General features: G+C 42.7%; 1 protein-coding gene and 1 long non-coding RNA gene across 2 annotated transcripts; one reads left to right on the forward strand and one right to left on the reverse strand.

Moving 5' to 3' along the window:
* Positions 1 to 5,962: 5,962 nt before the first annotated feature.
* LOC140708128 (uncharacterized) lies at positions 5,963 to 9,110 on the forward strand. Its single transcript, XM_073003191.2, has 2 exons — positions 5,963 to 8,770; positions 9,023 to 9,110. Exon 1 carries the CDS (start codon positions 6,420 to 6,422, stop codon positions 8,754 to 8,756), a length of 2,337 nt encoding a protein of 778 aa, XP_072859292.2. The 5' UTR covers positions 5,963 to 6,419; the 3' UTR covers positions 8,757 to 8,770; positions 9,023 to 9,110.
* A 1,661-nt stretch (positions 9,111 to 10,771) lies between these two features.
* On the reverse strand, positions 10,772 to 18,121 carry LOC144586989 (uncharacterized). The gene is made up of 2 exons (XR_013542105.1): positions 13,845 to 18,121; positions 10,772 to 12,860 (listed from the first exon to the last, which is right to left on the reverse strand). It is a non-coding gene; the product is annotated as an uncharacterized LOC144586989 (long non-coding RNA).
* Positions 18,122 to 19,292: the final 1,171 nt, after the last annotated feature.

Here is a 19,292-nt window from a genome sequence, read left to right on the forward strand (position 1 = left end):
TCCAAAGGACAAGTTCCTTAACTTTTCAAAGGCCATTCCCTCTTGGAAAGAAAATCCGATGAAATTGAAGAAGGGTCTTGAGAAAACACGGCCCTTCCCTTAGCTATAATTTCTGTAATAATAAGCCTTGCTTGATGATTTTATTGGTGTTAAGAGATAATGAGAACTCTTTTATCCCTTTGAGTAATTTTACATCACTTGGGAAATTTTTGTAAAATCAAGCTCCTGCTCTTAAGGTTCATTACTTCACTGGCAGAACTCCACCAGCATTCAGATTTCCTATTTGGCCTCCCCACTACCACAAAAAAAGGGGGGGAACATAAAGTGAAGATTCATTTGGACATACCTCCATCACGTTTCAGGAGCCCAAGGAAATCTATGGAAATGGATATTATAGATTTGTCTTCTGTGCCCTTGCTTCTCTATCTGGCTGAATAAGAGTAGTTCTACTCTTCATTAGCCCTGTTCTTAATCCATTTGTTCCATTTATGCTTAAAATTAGGGCATATGAGTGAAATGAAGAGATTATGCAGTTATAGACTAAACTTTGTGCTAGGAAAGGGCTGTGACTGCTGTTTTTATGAAGACAAAACTCCTGTTTGAACAATAGGGAAAGCCATTATCTTCCTGGTTTTTTTTTCATTTTCTTTGTAAACTATATTTGTAAACTTTGTGAACTGTTTAATATAAAGTATTATGGAAAATACAAAGAAACAGATTTCGACATCATAGGAACAACTGTGCCCTTCTCATTCATCACTCGGAATATTCTTTACTTGAATTACCTAATTTCTGGTGGCTATCGCAATTTGCTTCGTTGTTTCAATCTCCCATCAAAATTCTGTAGCGTATTGAACTGTGGATAGACACATGTCTGGTTCAAAACATGCTCTCTGAGTCCACAGTAGCTAGTTGCACAGACCAAGGAGGTCCCCTGCAGATCCCTGCACATTCAAAGATCACACTGTGGCACCATTATTAATGTAGGCTGGCTTGTTTATGAAACTGAGCATCAAAACAAGGCACCTGTATTTAGCAGATACAGACTCAGGTTTATCATAGTCTAAATCCAAATGCTAACATGAAACCTACTGAACCAGTGGGCTTTACATAAGCATTGAATTACCATTCATTGATTCATTGGGTCCTTTGTGGCTGGGAGTAGCAACAGGGCCAATTCAAAACTCTGGTGGGCCCTGGGCAAAAAATATATAATAGTGGAGGCCTCTCTTCCTCCTCCCTCCCTCTCCTTTACCTCCCACCTACATAGGTCGCACAACATGAACAATATAACATACCTAAGACAACATTTTTATTAATGACTGGATCAGGGAGTGCAGGGAATTCTAATCAGATTTCCAGATGACAAAAAAAAAAATCTGGGTGGAATAGCTAACAGCTTGGAAGACAGAAACAAAATTCAAAATGATCTGAATAGGCTGGAGCACTGAGCTGAAAACAACAGAATGAACTTTAACAGGGATAAGTGCAAAGCACTGCACCTAGGAAAAAAGAAACCAAAAACAGTGGTGCCTCGCTTAACGTTGTTAATTGGTTCAAAAAATCGCTATGGGAAAACATCGCTAAGCGAAACACGTTTTCCCATAGAGATGCATTGAAAACCGGTTAATCCATTCCAATGGGAACGGATTGCCGTCCTTAAGCGAAAATCCCCATAGGAAACATCGCTAAGTGAAACAATGTATCCTCCATTAGAATGCATTGAAGCCTATTCAATGCATTTCAATGGTTTTGCGATGTCCGTTTTTGCAATTTTAAGTGTGTCTTAAAAGGTTCAAAAACTGTTTTAAATGCTTGTGATCGTTAGTGCACCTTCTAAAACAAGTCAGAACAAAGCCAAATTAAGTTCGCATACGTTTTAGAAGGTGCTCTAACGAATCCAAGCATTTAAAACTGTTTTTGAACCTTTTAAGACACACTTAAAATTGCCAAAACGGAACATCGCTAAGCGAAACAGGGGACCTAAAACTGTCATCGCTAAGCGAGGCAAGGTCCCAAACATCGCTATGCGAATTTTCCCCATAGGGAACATCATTAAACAGAGCACAAAATCACTCCAGAAACCTCATCGCTAAGCGAATACATCATTAAACGAGGCAATCGCTAAGCGAGGCACCACTGAATACAGTTACAAGATGGGAGATACATGGCTCAGCAATACTATGAGCGAGAAGGATCTTGGAGTCATCGTAGGTCACAAGCTGAATACCAGCCAACAGTGTGATGTGGCTATAAAAAAGGCATATGCTATTTTAGGCTGCATTAACAGAAGTATAGTCTCCAAATCCCCTGAGGTACTAGTTCCCCTCTATTTGGCACTGATTAGGCCTGGACACCGCACTTCAAGGAGGATGCCAACAAATTGGAACAAGTTCAGAGGAGAGTGACAAGGATGAGCAGGTGACTGGAAACCAAGACCTATGAGGAAAGAATGAAAGAATTGGGCATGTTTAGCTCTGAGAAAAGTAGACAGAGAGGTGGTACAATAGCACTTTTCAAATGCTTGAAAGGCTGTCATTCAGAGGAGGGGCAGGAACTGTTCTCTCAATTATCCCAGAGTACAGGACACATAATAATGGGCTCAAGTTACAGGACACCAGATTTTGGTTGACTATCTGGAAAAACTTCCTGTTAGAGCAGTATGAGAATGGAATCAATTACCTTGAGAGATGGTGAGAGCTCTAACACTGCAGGCCTTCAAGAGAAACTTAGACAACCACCTGGCTGATATCCATTGATTTGTATTTATGCACTGAGCAGGGGATTGGACTCGATGGCCTGACAGGCCCCTTACAATTTCATTATTCTATGATTCTGTGACTCTCTAAGGTGATCTTGGTAACAGTAAATAAGTGAACAACACTTAGGTAACCAAACAACGTAAAATGAAAAGGAAATCTAGCTTATGACCATAAGCAGTACTTCAGTACTAGAAAACAAAATGTGTATCTGCTGAGCTGGGGTCCTCAATGATGGGCAGTGGGAGAAAAGACTGTACAGTGGACCCTCTACTTACAGAATTAATCTGTATTGGAACGGTGGCTGCAAGTCGAAAAGTCTGTAGGTCAAATCTCCATTGACCTACAATGCATTGAAAACTGATTAATCCCATAACTTGCAGTTTTTATTCTATTTTTGTTCCATTTTGGTTTTTTTCTGGTCTGTAAGTCGATTCTCCGGCTGCAAGTCGAATCTAAATTTCTCCCAAGTGAACTCTGTGAATCACACATTTGGGTCTTGTCCGCGCTTGCGTGGAACGTTCGGAATATTCTAGAGCTTCTTATCTGAAAGATCAAAAGGATACATTGCCCCTATTGCGCATGAGCAACCTCCCTTTCCCTCCAGTTCCTTTTCATCCGCCATCGCGTACGGAACGTTTTCGGCTTGCTCCTCTTTGGCTATTCATTACACGGTATTTCTTGCTGATTTTCTCTTGCCCCTGACCACGGACTGTTGACCATTCTTCTGTTTTTCGGACTTTGGCTTCGTTTTGACGCTTGGTACAGGTCTTTGCGACCTTAATTGGAGGCTTCCCGCCTCAGCGGGGAGGCCTATTATCGCCTCAGCAGGAGGCTCATTATCCACTTAACATTAATAGTCCTGGGAACTAGGGCTTCTAGCCCTTTATTATTGTGTTTATGCCCGTATCCGGTCCCTTTAAACAGTGCCAGGGATGTAATAAGAAAATTCCCTTTTATGATAAGCACTCTAAATGTCTTTTTTGTCTCGGTGAGGGGCACAATACGGCTGTTTGTTCTTTTTGTAAAGAGTTCACTAAGGCGGCTCTTAAAGCGCGCCAGCAAAGGCTTAAACTTCACCTTTTGGAGACATCCCTATCATCAACCCATTCATCGGCTATGGAATCTGTTTCTGAGCCTTCTAGCACCCCTCGATCTGAGGCAACAGGCTCAATTCCTCCGGCGGGCACTTCTAAGTCTGTCAAAACTTCTAAGAAGGCAACTGCCTTTCCCGCCAAAAAGCCTTCGACGTCGACCGCAGGGAAGGAGGTCTCTAAGACAAAGAAGCCTGCTCACGCTAAAAAGGCAAAAACTAAGGATGCTGTGGCTTTGCAGCCTGTCTCTGCCTCTCTTCCCTCCCCTATATTGGAGGATTCGTCTAGGGATAGGGATTCCCTATCGGAGGCAGCTCCTTCATTGCCTCCTTCCCAACGTGGAGAGGACGACGGTCGACGTGGGCATTCTCCGAGCCCAGTCAGGCTTGAAGAGGCTGCATTATCCAGCCCTCACTCTGCCCCTATTGGCCTTGCTCCTGCCGGCCGGGCGATTGAGACGTCGAAGTCTCCTCCTCTGTTTCAAGAGGGAGAGGTCCCTCATAAACGGACCTCAAAGAGGAAGCATCTCTCCACCGATCCCGAGGGTGGCTCCGACGTGGAGGACGATTCACGTCGTAGAAAGCATAAGCATACTAAGATTAAGCACTCCCACTCCCGACGGGGTCGTGTCAAACATCGACGTCGTCACTACGACGTGGATGACACTTCTGCTTCATCATCGAGTTGCTGTAGGCACAGGAAGAGGCATTACTCCTCCTCGTCCACGACGTCGTCCTCTCCTTCCCCTGTACGACGTCGTAAGCCTCATTCTACCCATGTTGCTCAGACTGCTGATATTACTAAGAAGGTTCCCCCTTCTTCGACGTCGAAGGCAAAGGGTACTGGCCCTCAACCTTCCCTAGCTGAGGTCTCTGTTCACGCTATTCCTTCTGAAGAGGATGAGGAAGTTGGCGAACTGTCTTCCAATGGAGAAGCAGTGGATTTTGAGATTCCACAAGGGCAATCTCCTATTGAAGCTGATTCCTTTGATTCTGATACTGGGAATCCTCACCCATCCTCCCCTACTGAGGATTTCTCCTCTTATTCTCAAATGATAGAGAGAATGGCAAAGGCTCTTTCAATGCAGGCAAACATTCCACCTGCTCCTACTGTTGATCCCATTTTTGGGGAGATTGATAAGGATTCTGCTCAACCTCTGAGTGTCAATTTTATTGCTAAGCTTTATGCTTTGATTATGGATGCCTGCTCCCAACCTGCCAACCCAGTTGCTGTCACACGCAGGACTGAAAACATGTACAGAGTTCATGGGGAGGAAGTGAACTTTTTGTCTAAACATCCAGCCCCCAATTCAGTTATAGTTCACGCTAATGCATCCAAAGCCTCGGGGAGGCCTCATGTGACCCCTCCTAACAAGGAAGGCAGGAAATTAGACGTTTTGGGAAGGAAACTTTATTCCTTTCAATCTCTCTTGCTTAAGATCTTTAACTATCAGGCCATGATGGGTGCATACCAAAAGCACTTATGGGACAAGGTTCTTCCAGCCCTGCAATCTGCTTCTCCTGATATCAGACAGGACTGTCTTAATGCACATGCTGAGGCCATGACTCTTTCAAAGCATCAGACTCTCTCAGCCCGACACGCCACCGATGTGGCAGCTAAATCTCTTAATTCTGCTATTACTCTGAGGAGGCATGCATGGCTTAGAGCCTCAGGTATTGTTGAAGACGTAAGAAAACAAATAGAAGACCAGCCATTTGACACCAAGGGTTTATTTAACGAAAAGACTGATGAATCCTTAAAATCCATACATGAAAGTAAGAAAACGGCCAAGGCGTACACTATTCATCAGCAGCCACGTTTCCAAAAGCATCAATGGCAGCGACAGTATCCTCAGTCGCAATACCAGCAGCAGGGCTCGCAATCTTTCCGCCAGTTCCGAACATCTGGTACTAGGTCCACTCAGCAGTCGTCCTTCACACCTGCATATAGACAACAACAGCAGACTAAACGTCAGTCTTTCCGTCCTCCTTCTAAGAAGTCCAGACAGTTTCTTTGACTTCCTGACAGTCGCTGGCCCCCACCATCAAACTCGACTCTCCCCGTTTCTACCAAATTGGCAACTCATAACTCAGGACTCCTGGGTCCTAAGCATCATACAATTCGGATACCGTCTAGAGTTCCTCAAACTTCCTCCCCTAGGATACCTCAAAGTCACAGCTTCCAACCCTGTCCTAGAAGAGGAAGTTCAGGCTCTGATCCAAAAGAAAGCTGTCCAACTGGTCCCTCATCACAAAATCCCAAGAGGGTTTTATTCCAGATATTTCGCCGTCCCCAAGAAGGACGGGGGACTTCGCCCGATCCTGGATCTCAGAAAATTAAACACTTACCTGCATCCTCGTCGGTTCCGGATGGTAACACTGGAGTCCATTGTCCACCTATTGAGGAAAGGAGATTGGTTTACGGTCATAGACCTAAAAGATGCATATTTTCATATTACAATTCATCACAGTCACAGAAAATACCTCAGGTTTATCATAAACAAAACCGCTCTACAGTATATGGCCTTACCCTTCGGTTTAGCAACGGCTCCACGCACTTTTACAAAATGTATGGCGCCGGTTGCTGCCTTTCTTCGCCTGCAAGGTGTAAAAATTTTTCCTTATATCGACGACTGGCTAGTGGTGTCACCCTCCAGAAGACGGGCAGTTCAGGACACAAACTTCACTATACACACGTTACAAAGTTTAGGTCTCACCATAAACTGGGACAAGTCGACGCTAACGCCTTCTCAAGTGATGTCCTACATAGGAGCCACTCTGGACTCAAAAAAGGCAAGGCTGTTTCTGCCTCTAGAACGCATACAAAAGCTTCAAATAGCCCTGCAGGGATTCCTACCTCATGCCCTAGTGTCAGCACATCAAGCCGAGCATTTGCTAGGCCTCATGGCATCAACAACGGCTGCTTTGCCTCACGCCAGGCTCAGAATGAGATCACTACAAGCATGGCTCCTTCATCACTTCAACCCGTTGTACGACCATCCAAAGAAGCAGTTAAGAGTCACTCCAGAGTTGGCAAGGCAACTGTTATGGTGGGGCTTCCGACCACATCTTCTCATGGGGCGCCCTTTTCGACCACTGCGACTGTCGGCTCAAGTTACAACGGATGCGAGCCCCACGGGTTGGGGGGCTCATTGCAGCGGCCACACCATAAATGCCCTGTGGACCTCTCGTCAAAAGGGCCTCCACATAAATCATCTAGAGCTGATAGCTGTAATAAAGGCCTTCAAAGCTTTTCTACCCATAATACAGGGTCGTGGTGTGCAGGTTGTAACAGACAATACCACGACCCTGTTTTATATAAACAAGCAAGGAGGAACAAAGTCTCTCTCCTTACTTTATCTAGCTGTACTACTCTGGGAATGGTGTTGTGTCCATCATGTCTATCCCATGGCCATTCATATAGCGACAACAGACAACTCTCTAGCAGACACTCTGAGCCGGCGAAAAAGTCAGTCCCACGAGTGGGAACTAAACCAACTCATGTTTCAGGAGTTATGCCACAGATGGGGCCATCCTCACATAGACATGTTTGCCTCGAGCGTGAACAGAAAATGTCACGCTTATGCCTCAAGAGCAGGGAAGGATCCCTCATCCCTGGGAGACGCCTTCATGATTCCCTGGAAGGAACATCTCATTTACCTATTCCCGCCGATTCCTCTGATTCAAAGGACCATAGTCAGGCTGATTCAACACAAGGCCTCTGCCATCCTGGTGGCCCCCTTCTGGCCACGTCAGCCGTGGTTCCCAGTCCTCCAGGAGATAGCCACGGACGTCTTCAAGTTTCCGATGATGCCAGACTTGCTCTCCAGGGACTCGGGGTCCATTCTTCACCCGGACGTGGAATCCCTTCACCTGACCGCTTGGAGGATCTGCCAGAAATTAAAGAAATATTAGATAAGTCTCGGAAACCTTCTACTAAATCCCTGTACAAATACAAATGGGACAACTTTGTCCGTTTTGCTTCTTCTAAGAACCTTCAAACATCTCCTGTTTCTTTGAGGACTTTGTTGGTCTATTTAAGGCATTTGTTTGACCTTGGTTTGTCTGTTTCCACTTTGAAAGTTTATGCGTCTGCTATTGTGGCTCATCAGCCTTCTGGTTCACGTTCTGCACAGCTGTTTACTCACCCGACTGTTAAGACCTTTTTTAAGGGACTTATCAACGCTCGCCCACCTGTCCGACCTCCTATCCCTCAATGGTCTCTGACTCTTGTTCTGAATGTGTTAATGAAGCACCCCTTTGAACCTATGTCATCCTGTGATCTCAAGTTTCTCTCCTTAAAGACTCTGTTTTTGGTGGCTATTACATCCGCCAGGAGAGCCTCTGAACTAGCAGCTCTACGGTCAGATCCACCTTATCTACAGTTCTACAAGGATAAGGTAGTTCTCTTTCCAGACATTTCCTTTCTTCCTAAGGTGGTATCTGAGTTTCATCTAAATCAGCCCATATCATTGCCAACCTTGTTCTCTGACCCATCCTCGGACATTGAAAGGATGCTGCATTCTCTGGACGTCAAAAGGGCTTTGTCCTATTACATTTCGAGGACTAAGGACTTTAGGGCTTCTCCTAAACTTTTCCTGTGCTACTATGGTTCACGCAGGGGGTCAGCTGCTTCAGCTCCTGCCTTATCTAGGTGGTTAGTCTCCACTGTAGTTCTGGCTTATCAGCTATCCAAGAAGGATGTTCCTGAAGGTATTCGTGGACACTCGACGAGATCAATGGCAACATCTACCGCTTTGCTCCGAGGGGTCGACTTACCTGATATCTGCAGGGCGGCTACCTGGTCCAAGGTGTCCACTTTTGTCACCCATTACCGGCTGGACCTTCGGGCTAAAAAGGAAACATCCTTCGGAAGGGCTGTCCTCACATCAGTTCTCCAGTGACGGCCCACCGTCCGGTAAGTTAGCTTGTCAGTCACCCAAATGTGTGATTCACAGAGTTCACTTGGGAGAAAGAGTGGTTACTTACCTGTAAATATGGTTCTCCAAGTGATACTCTGTGAATTCACACATACCCTCCCATCCTTCCCCACTGTCCGTCACTGCTGCCACGTGCAAGCCTTGGTTTGGCGATGACGGATGTGTGGAACTGGAGGGAAAGGGAGGTTGCTCATGCGCAATAGGGGCAATGTATCCTTTTGATCTTTCAGATAAGAAGCTCTAGAATATTCCGAACGTTCCACGCAAGCGTGGACAAGACCCAAATGTGTGAATTCACAGAGTATCACTTGGAGAACCATATTTACAGGTAAGTAACCACTCTTTTGCCGCCAGAGAAGTCTGTAACTCGAAAAGTCTGTAAGCCGAGCCGTCTGTAAGTCGAGGGTCCACTGTACATGCTGCCACTGTTCAGATGACGTGAGGTCACACATCATGGTCTTGTCATGTGATGTCAGTGTACATAAAACTTCAAAGCCCCAGCAAGCAGTGCACACTGCACAGCACCATTATGGGAAGCACACCAAAAAAAATCCGCCTCTTCATGTGGGCCCCTACAGACAGTGGCCACTGTTCAAAGGCCCACTTTTCCCTCTGAATAAAGCAGCGCTGAGTAGCAACTGCATTTGCATTTATGCCTGTGTTTGCAACTGAAGTTACTAGGAGAGCTGCTTCAGATATCATCAAGGGTTCAGACATAAGAACACATCCAAACCTGATGTCTAGTTATCTGCCTAGTGTAGTATCATCTTCAAGAGCTTTCCAAGGTTTTTGATCTGGAGAGGCCATTAATTAAATATAGGACCTTCCACACAGAGAGTGTTGCTCTAGGCTCACTTCTAGTCCTGTCCTTCTACAAAAGCTAATAGTCCCCCTTTTAAGTGGTTGGGGTAGTGACCAACTTTGGGGCATGTGACATGCAGTACATTGCGGTCTAAGTTGTTCTGGGGAGGTATTTGTGAGTAGACAGTCCTAATTTGGCTTGGAAAGAAGACCAAGCTAAATGACTGCTTTGTCATATCTGGCCCCATGATCCTGACATATTAGAGCTCAAATTGTATATAGGCAACAGTTCCTGAGGGATCTATGGGGAAAAGGTCCAATCAGGATATCCCCTCTTTAACCACTAGGCAACTCTACCCTTGTTGCCCCAGGGTAAGTGAACCAGAGAAGTGAATTGCAGTTATCTTCCAGTATCCCAGTCTAGTATTACTAGACACAACTGAGCTTCAAAGGAGTCCAAAACTTTTATGGTGGCATTGCCACCACACCCAAAAAAGAAACAAAACTCTCAATAGGTAGACCAAAGCAATCCGGAAATAAAACCATTAGAACGATTTTATATTTTTATTGAAGAGAGTAAAAAGACAAAAGGCGTAAAGTCCAAATAGTTTGTAAAAGCATTAAAGACAGCAATACAAAGTGAAGCAAGTAGGAGTTTATAACAAGAAAACTAAGCTACTCTATCTAACCATGATCATCATTAGGTCAATTGTGAATTATGGTAACCCTTTTCAGGGTTTTTCAGGTAGCGAATACTCAGAAGTGGTTTACCCTTTTGTTCTTCAGGAGATACCCTGGGACTGTGCCGCTTGCCCAAGGCCACGCATGCAAAAGAGTTGTGGCAGTTAAAGGCTGGTGGCCTTAATTTCAGTGTGAGCTTTCATGGATTACAATCCACTGCCTCAGAAACAGTGTAATCCATGAAGGCTCACACTGAGCTATGTAGATCCGGGCCTTTTCAGGGTGCCAATAAAATTTTGTTTTGATGTTTGGGATGCCTGTTGTAGCACCACCTTGCCCTGGTTGAAAACAGTCAATCTAGGGAGCCATAAATGTGAATACGCACACTCAGGGACGTCAAGGGTGTCAGTCATTACTTGCCAAGTATTGGAAGCAGTAGGCATCATATTGCCAGTTGCTGGAGAGCAAGTGGGCATTGCAGCTAGTCTTCTACTGGGTTTTCTACTGGCATCAAATCGGCCACTACAGGAACAGAATATTGGAACAACTCAAAATGGAAACAATAATGAAAACTATCTAAAGGAGTGTCAGAACTGTAACTATAGCTACTTTCAAAAACTAACTTTCTGCCCTCTAACTACGCTGCCCCAAGGCAGCCTCATTTCTGTCCTTTTCTTGTATATTCTCTTGGATCTGTTCGAATGGCATAAAACCCTGCAAAGCAGCATTTTAAAAATAATTCATGTTAACACTGTTTGGGTGTTAGTTACTGCGCTTATGCTCACTGACACTGTCATATTAGTGGAATAAAGGATAAGAAACAGCATTTGACAGTTTTTGTAGCTGCATCCCATCTAATAGCGGAGGAGCACAGGCATACATAAAAGAAGAACCCGGTCTTAAGGAAGAACAAGTGTAAAAATATTTACCTAGGATAATTGGCTGAGCACAGTATTTTTTTTCAAAAGGTCTTCTTTTTTCACAGGAAAAACAATGGAAAGGTTTTGTTGTTTCACTGAACCTTCTTTGCCACACAAAATCTCCATTGGTGCTTTAATTCGGAGGTTTGACCGATACATGGATTTTGCTGCCATCTAGTGCACTTTGGTATAAATACAAATCACGGTGGGATTCTGATCTGATCATGATGGGCAAATAGGCCAAATAGGATGTCATTTCCATCTGAACAGAGAACGGAAAATGAGTGTGCCAGAACACACAAGATTGTCCTCACTCTTCCTTTCTGTGTTCGCTTCCACATATAATTATTATCAGCATGTGGCGGCAAGACACGAGTTTCATATTTTGTTTTTTTACAGGCCTTCCATGGCCCCATGTTCTGGACTACAGTGCCCAGTGTCCCTGACTATTGGCTATAATGTCTGTGGTCAGTGGCATCTGAGGTCCAAAAACTTTGAGAGAACCAAGTTGGGGAAGCCCAATTTAGAACACCTGAGAGCAGTGCGGTCTTTTTAGAAACCAGTATGTTGTGTGGATGAAATTTAAAAATGAACATTGACATACAATTTACAGTAAGTCCCTTTATATATTACACTCATATGTGTGTTACACTTGTAAATACAGAATATTTAAACTACCCTTCTTTTCATCTCAGTGTATGAGGAAGGGGAGAATGCTCCTTCTGCTCGCTCACCTCCTACGTTGTTCTTCACGTACACAAAGGAACGGGCCCCCTACCCAAAGGTGTACTGAAAAGCCTTTAGCTTTTTTTGGAACATCTACTGCATGAAAGAAACGCTTATTAAAAAAAGAGCCTGCAATGCAGGGAGGCCCCTGATTGCTCTTTGTGCAATGAATAAGCGAAAACACGAGAAACAAGCAAGCAACCAGGAATCTTTTTTTTTTTTTAACATTTTGGGCTACTGTACAAGAGAAAGGAATTTAGAACTATGTGAACATGACTATATACGTTGAGAAGAAAAATACGCATAGTATACTGTTAGGATCCCATGGATTATTTTATTATCCATGATTTTCAAAGTACATTACACCATTGTCTTAAAGCATACTCAGCAATACTGTACAATAGTAATACTGAATGGTATGGTTTCAATAAAGGCTTTCAGCTTTTTTTTTTTTAAGCAACAGCACATTACTGCAAAATGTACAGTTGCTTATTGCACTGCCATCCATTAAGATAACTTTAAATGAAAGGTGCAGAAATATAAGGGCAAAGCTCTGTGGATAGTTTTGATTTACTGTATTAGTGCCAGGGTGTTATTTTATCCTTATGGCTGCAGCGTTTACATTAGAGGCAGTTGCCAGCACCATAAACATTACAAATGGTCATAAAACAATTCTGAAACCTGATGGATGAAGCCACTTGACTGGGCTGCCGAGAACTTTAACATTTTCTTCGCCTATTGATAGCAAACCTTGAAGTAGCTCATTATGCCCCGGTAACAAACGGCACCCACTAGACATTTGCAACATGCTTCGCAAGCTTTGAGCTCCACTGACTGTTCTGTGAATGTAGCTTAGAGAGCAGTTCACAGGCTGCAGGTCTGAGCGCTGGTTTGGCACCATCTCTTGGGAGTCCACAGGAGACTCTGTCTTCCAGTTGCCCTAGAAATACAAAACCAAAGCATACTATGGCCTCATCCCTCAATGCAAGGTTTAAGAACTGCTGAGTTATCTGGTTAAAGGTTTGTGAGAGATTGTTGTTGCGTGTCCCCTCCCCGGCACCTCCCCCTCCCCGGTTTTGTTGTGTTTTGTATTTTGTTTTGGCTGGGTGGGGTTTGTGTTATTGCTTCTTACTCATTTTGCATTGACGGATAAGGTACACAAAAGAAGTGATAAATAAAATATTTTTAAGAAAATACTCTTGGGATAGAAATCTATTGTATCAGAGCATGAGCTGGTCCTTGGTGTTCATTTATTTGGTTGCTGAGAGTTAACTGTAGTCTACAAGGATACAAACCCGGTGCAGTTTTTCTGTTTTAAATTAATCACTCTGTTCCTACTAGTAGAATGTAGTTCTGTGTGAGTGTATTGTTGTCTATTTGTAGTCTATTCTATTTCTTCTTAGTTACATATAAAATAAATTAAAAGGAGAGTTTGATATAAATAAACAAATAGGATCTTTATTGAGGGATCATAGATAATAGGGATGAAGGGAAGGGATGTGAATGATAAGTTAAAACAACAGTAGAATGTAGATATATTTCTTCTGTTCTTAAAGATCAAAATAACTTCTTAACAGATTCTCAATCTTTCTAACACACACACACACACACACAGCTCTCTAAACAGACTTTTCTTTTTAAACAATTCTAGCATTGCTTTTTAAACTCTCTGATCTAACTTTCTAACTAATTAACAAAATTAAAACGGAGCTCTTCCTCGAAACATTCTAATCTCACTAATCAATCAGCATTCAGTTTCCTTCAGCTGCCAATCACCCTACCACTCCACCCATAAGAGATTCACTATTTAGGTATAAGATGTTATCCTCTTACAAACCTGGCATAGTCAATTACATTAATACATTGAGAGTTTAGGAAAGGGTGGGATCACCACAGCATACACCTAAATTAAGTGAAACCTCACCTTTATGTAAATCAGGGGTGAGGAAATGCTGGCCCTCTGGAAGTCTTGGTCTGCTATGCCTATCAGCACCTACAGATGTACCGATGGATGCTCCAGATGCTGCAGCTTGAAACAAAGAAAAAAAATAGGGCCAAAGTTTCACATCCATGATATGGGTTGATGGCTGTGAAGTTAACTTTATAATTATGTTCTATTAACAGTTTTAAAGTAGATCTGTTGGGCACCCATAATCAAGCTATTAGCAATGAGAAATATCAAACAATTTGAAGATGCTGGCCACAGAGACTGGCAAAACGTTAGGAAGAACAACCTTCAGAACACAGCCAAAGAACTCGAAAAACTCACAACAACCAATTTGAAGAAGATTACTGTGTTGGTAGAGTGAGAGGAAAAACCTCAACACTGTTAACAGCTTTCTGATCTTCTGGTATAAGTGGAATTTCAGCAGTGCCCTAGATTTGCAGACCTCAGACTGACTACTTGTGTTCTCAAAATCAGGATGTCAGTGTCATGTGCAAATCCAGATAATTATACGCATTATACTTACAACAAGGAACAAAATAAGGACCGTTCCACGGTGCATTTTTATATGCTTACCTGTTTCCAAATTTACTGAAGAAATAACAAAATAACATCTCTCTGAAGTTTTGTCAGACTGAATTAGTCTAATGTAACTTGCACTGAACAATGAGATAACATGCTGAGTTAGGTTTTGTGTATTTGGAGGCTGGCTTTTTTAGCTTTCACCTTTAATATTTGGAAATGTAGTGGCATATATATTTCTCTAAGAATAAGGCTTTTCACAGCCTTGAAAGACACAGCAATTTTCACCTCCATTTTTAACACTGAATCTGAAAGTTCAGATGTTGGCATTGATGCATAAAGAAAATAAAACAAGAGACTTCGAGATGTTTATCTGATTCATCTGTTAATGGATATGTTTAAAATGGCTGCCATGGGGATTATCAAGATAGGCAACAGCAGCATCTAGAAATCAAGCTCAACAAAACTTTTAACTTCAACTTAGGTCCTGGTGAAGTTGGTACCACTAAAATAAACGATTTCAACAAGAAACACAAAACAAAAGAAAACAGGGAGGTGGGGAGGACATTGTGGCACTTTAAAGACTAATTGGTACATTTAAATGTAAGCTTTCATGGAACATGTCCCCTTTGTCAGACATAAGAGTTAGAGCACAGAGGCTACATGGTAAAGGCTCTAAGATAAAGGGATAGTGGTGATCACTGTCTTAGAGCCTTACATGGTTGTTTTAACATGTAGTCGCTGTATTCTAACTCTTATTCTGACAAAAGTGGGCATTCCACAAGGTGGAAAAGCTCTTTCAGCCTCAAAGCTAGACTCCATTTCAAAGAAGTTCTTGAGACTTATGTTCCAGTGATGGGTGCTACTTAATACAAAAGGATGGGGGGTAATGTACCAGTGTATTTTAGATTGAGTCTCTTCTGCCAAGTCAGTATTCCTTAAAAGAGTGTCGCTTTGGCGTGGAGAAAAAAGTACCCATGCTGGGGAACCACCAAATGGCTATTTTGAGTCCCCAGGCACCTTGGATTCAACTGTAGGGGCCTGAGCTTTGCCAGTCCTATCCTGGTGAATATTTGTGGTGGGTTATCATTTACTCTGTAAATTGCACAGGGCGTAGGTCCCACTGAGAAATAAGGCATGACCTAAATGGTCAGGGTAGTCCAGCAAGAATCAACTTGACATAATTGTGCCCTGCAGCTCTGCAGCTCTAAGATCATGATGATGATTTCCAGTGAAAAGATTTAGGAGCATCCAACATCCAGCCATCTTCAGCCATTTTTTAAATCTTTGATTTAATTATAATTAGAAAAGTTCCCATCAGTATGACAAATGATGTTTCGTTCTTCTGAGCTGATGGGTACACATTGCTGTTACTTTGTACAGTTACGATCCTTGTGGCTTGTTGTGACCTTAGGAATTATTGATGTCCAAAAGATCCTGTTATAAACAGCCTTGCTCAGGTTGCGGATGCAAAAGGCTGTAGCTTCCTTTAGTGAGTTGATTCATCTCATCTTGCTGTCCTCCACTCTTGCCAGCATTATTGTGTTTTCCAGTGGGTCTTTCTTCTCATGATTTATCCAAAGTATGATACATATTATGCTCTGGCACAAAGGATTGATACAAAGAAGGAAGCTTGTGAATTGCCAAGCAGGTGCCAATATGAAGCAAGGAAGATATGACTCAAGACCAGGGTATTGTAAGGAAAGAATTGCTTATCCCACTCTGGAGGTGTACTGGCCTTTCCATAATGTTGTCAAGGATCTAAAGCAGTGGTTCTCGCCTTGAGTAATCCGAGTGTTATGGGACTGCAACTTCCAGAAACCCCAGCTAACCAGCACAGCTGATGGTGAAGGCTTTTGGGAATTGCAGTCCAAGCACTTGGGTTACCCAAGTTTGAGAGCCTCTGATCTAGAAGAAGAAGCAGGTCTTTACAAGGTGTTGTAGAGGCTATCATTCATAGAGTATGGTTACACAGAGGTTTGTCTTGAATTGGTGCGAACTTCTCAGCACTACCATCTTGCATTTAAATTGCTGCCATTAGAAATGTTTAATTATCCAGGAAGGTGTCTACACATCACACAGTGTCTACACATCACACAGTCCCGTTTCATCTAAGTGTTGTTCAAATAATTATGTTATAAACCACTCAGGGAGTGCTTTAGCACTATGGGGCAGTATCCAAGGGCTTGATCACATGTGAGAAAAGAACCCTAGTTACACCAATACTTTTCATACCTCCTTTGTATCAATACATTTTTTTCAGCAGTCATGTGGTATATCTATCAGCATGAGTGTTCACATTGTTTTTAACTGTTTTGATTCATTTTTTTCTATTTGAACCATTATAGCAGGCTACACTACTCTTGAATTTTGCATCACTTCATTTTCCCTACTGTTTCTTGGGGCAATCAGCTCCCTCCTTGTCCTTTTTTTTAAAACTACCAAAGGTAATTAAATTATCAATGAAGTGGTACAAGGCTTCTCTCCCCCTCCTCTTTTCCCTTCCTTCCTTTACTTACATTCTCTGTCTATCTCTTCCTCTCAGTTCGGGGCTTTCATTTTTCTATTCTCTTTTAAACAGGGTCAGGAGGAGGAAGTGAGGTTTAAAAAATTTGCAAAGGATTGTGAAGAGCAGGGTTTTTAAAATGCAACGCTCCTTTCTTTACAATTCAGAGCAAGAAATCTCAAGCCCTATTTCACCTGCAAGTGGGGCAGAAGGGGAGGTGGGGAGGCTGTCTCTTTGTAAGCCATGTATTCATTTTGTTTTGTGCCAGCGGTGGCAGTGGCTACTAGGTTTTTTAAAAAAATAAGGGTACAAGCACAGTGGCCATGAAGTGCCCACAGTACCCAGAGACCTGACTTCTTCACAAAGGAAATAAATCAACCCCTACATTCATACATGCTGAAATGATAAGGAATGAAGTAATACATCATGGGTACAATTTAAAACAACCCTTTTGGCAAGGGGGAAATAAACCAATTGCTGGGACAAATGAATCAATGTTGGCCATGCATCATGTGAATGGAAAATAATGAAACCATCTAAATAACTACCAATTTGGTTTAGCTGGAGTTCTTTTGGTAGGTGTGATTGACCCTTAAATCAAAACAACCTAATTTCTTTCTACCATTATCACCACCTTCTCACCCACCTCTTTTAGCAGCTTCCACATCCTTTAAAAATGTTTAGCAAGAAAAATAAAGATGAACTAAATAGACATGGGAACAATTTGAATTAGTGGTGTATCAATTAAGTGCTATAGTGCTAAACTAGGGGAAAAGAAATACAATTTACCAATTGTATTGCAATTGCAATCCTTACTAGTGTGAGTAGAAGGCAGGCCAAAGGAGTAAGGTTCACTCCCACACAGTGCCCCACTTAGTGCATCACCAGTGATGTCATCTGGACATGCCCAACAACAATCTGAAAGGACTGACATAAGCAATCACACCAGGCAAAAAGAAGTCAAAATAATGCAAGTTGAAATTCTGCAAAAAAAGAAGTCCCCAGAAGCCCTACTAGTTGAACGAAACATACTGCATACTTATGCCAAAAGAACAGTTCTACTTGAAGTTAGCACTAATGCTGTGTAGTCAACAGAATAAATATTGAAGGAACAATGAGAATCAGCATAAACAATAGGTCAAAGAGCCATCTAGTCACTTCTTTAGATATTCTGGATGCTACATCAACTGCTGATTCCTATGTAATATGTATGCTTAATCTATGCTCTCCCCCCACCTCTTTTGTTTGTTTGTTTGTTTACTCAGTATTGTCTGTTTTTTTTCCACTGTAAAAAGATGACATTAGGCATCCTTTAGTTTTGAGAGACTATGGTAACGTGCTCTGAATGGAGGACTTGGAACAGCGTCTAGTGTGGCTAGATTCAGGAGTGACAATCCCTTCCACACTGAAGATAAATACAAGCTTTCCCCTGTCCAGCTCCCTGATTTTGCTGGTTTCGGGGCTGCCTCTTTGCCTCGGCCTGCTACACAAGTACCTCTTCAAGTTGGGAGAGGCCATGATGCACTGCCTGCCTCCAGGCTGAACACTCAGATGTCAAGGTTTCCCATCTGTTGAGGTCCATTCCTAAGGCTTTCATCCTGCTTGCAGATATCCTTGTATCACAGCTGTGGTCTCCCTCTGGGGCGATTTCCCTGTACTAATACTCCATACAGGAGAGCTTTTGGAATCTGATCGTCAGCCATTCTTACAACATGTCTGAGCCAATGTAGACGTCGCTGTTTCAGTAATGTATACGTGCTAAAAATTCTAGCTCGTTCTGGACTACTCTGTTTGGAATTTTGTCCTGCCAGGTGATACCAAAACTCCATTGGAGACAACACATAGGGAACGTGTTCAGCTTCCTCGCCTCCCGTGCACAAAGGGTCCAGGACTCACTGCAGTACAGGAGTGTGCTCAGGACACAGGCTCTATAGACCTGGATCTTGGTACTGTATATGGCATCAGCTTCTTATTAAGCCATACTCTCTTTGTGAGTCTAGAATGTAAAAAGAAGGGATCATGAAAATATACTGGTAACACTGCCAGTGATGTGTAGATGTTGCACTTGTGCAGCAGACATGATTTTAGGAGGATGGAAAACCAGTGCCAAGTTAAGAATTTGGTTTGTATCTTCAGGCTGTTCCTTCCAGAATTGTTATCCCAGTAATCCTAGGAATTACAGCTTTGTCATAATCTATGTCAGTGGCAGACTGTTGGGAAAGAAGCACACGGCAGAAGAAGAGTGACATAAATTTGTGAATTCAGCCTCTTTTTTAAAGGCAGGATGCTTTCCAAAATGCACTCCCCCCCCCCACTTTGGTAAAGGAATCACATCCAAACTTATACTAAGAAAATAAGAAAGTATGTGTTTCAGACGAAAATGGTTCTGGCAGGAACCA

Source organism: Pogona vitticeps, chromosome 1, assembly GCF_051106095.1.
Source record: "Pogona vitticeps strain Pit_001003342236 chromosome 1, PviZW2.1, whole genome shotgun sequence".
In the NCBI taxonomy this organism is placed as follows: domain Eukaryota; kingdom Metazoa; phylum Chordata; class Lepidosauria; order Squamata; family Agamidae; genus Pogona; species Pogona vitticeps.

What these genes read in the sequence shown, in the direction of transcription:
- LOC140708128 (XM_073003191.2), top strand. Translation starts at nt 6,420, where the DNA reads ATGTATGGCGCCGGTTGCTGCCTTTCTTCGCCTGCAAGGTGTAAAAAT.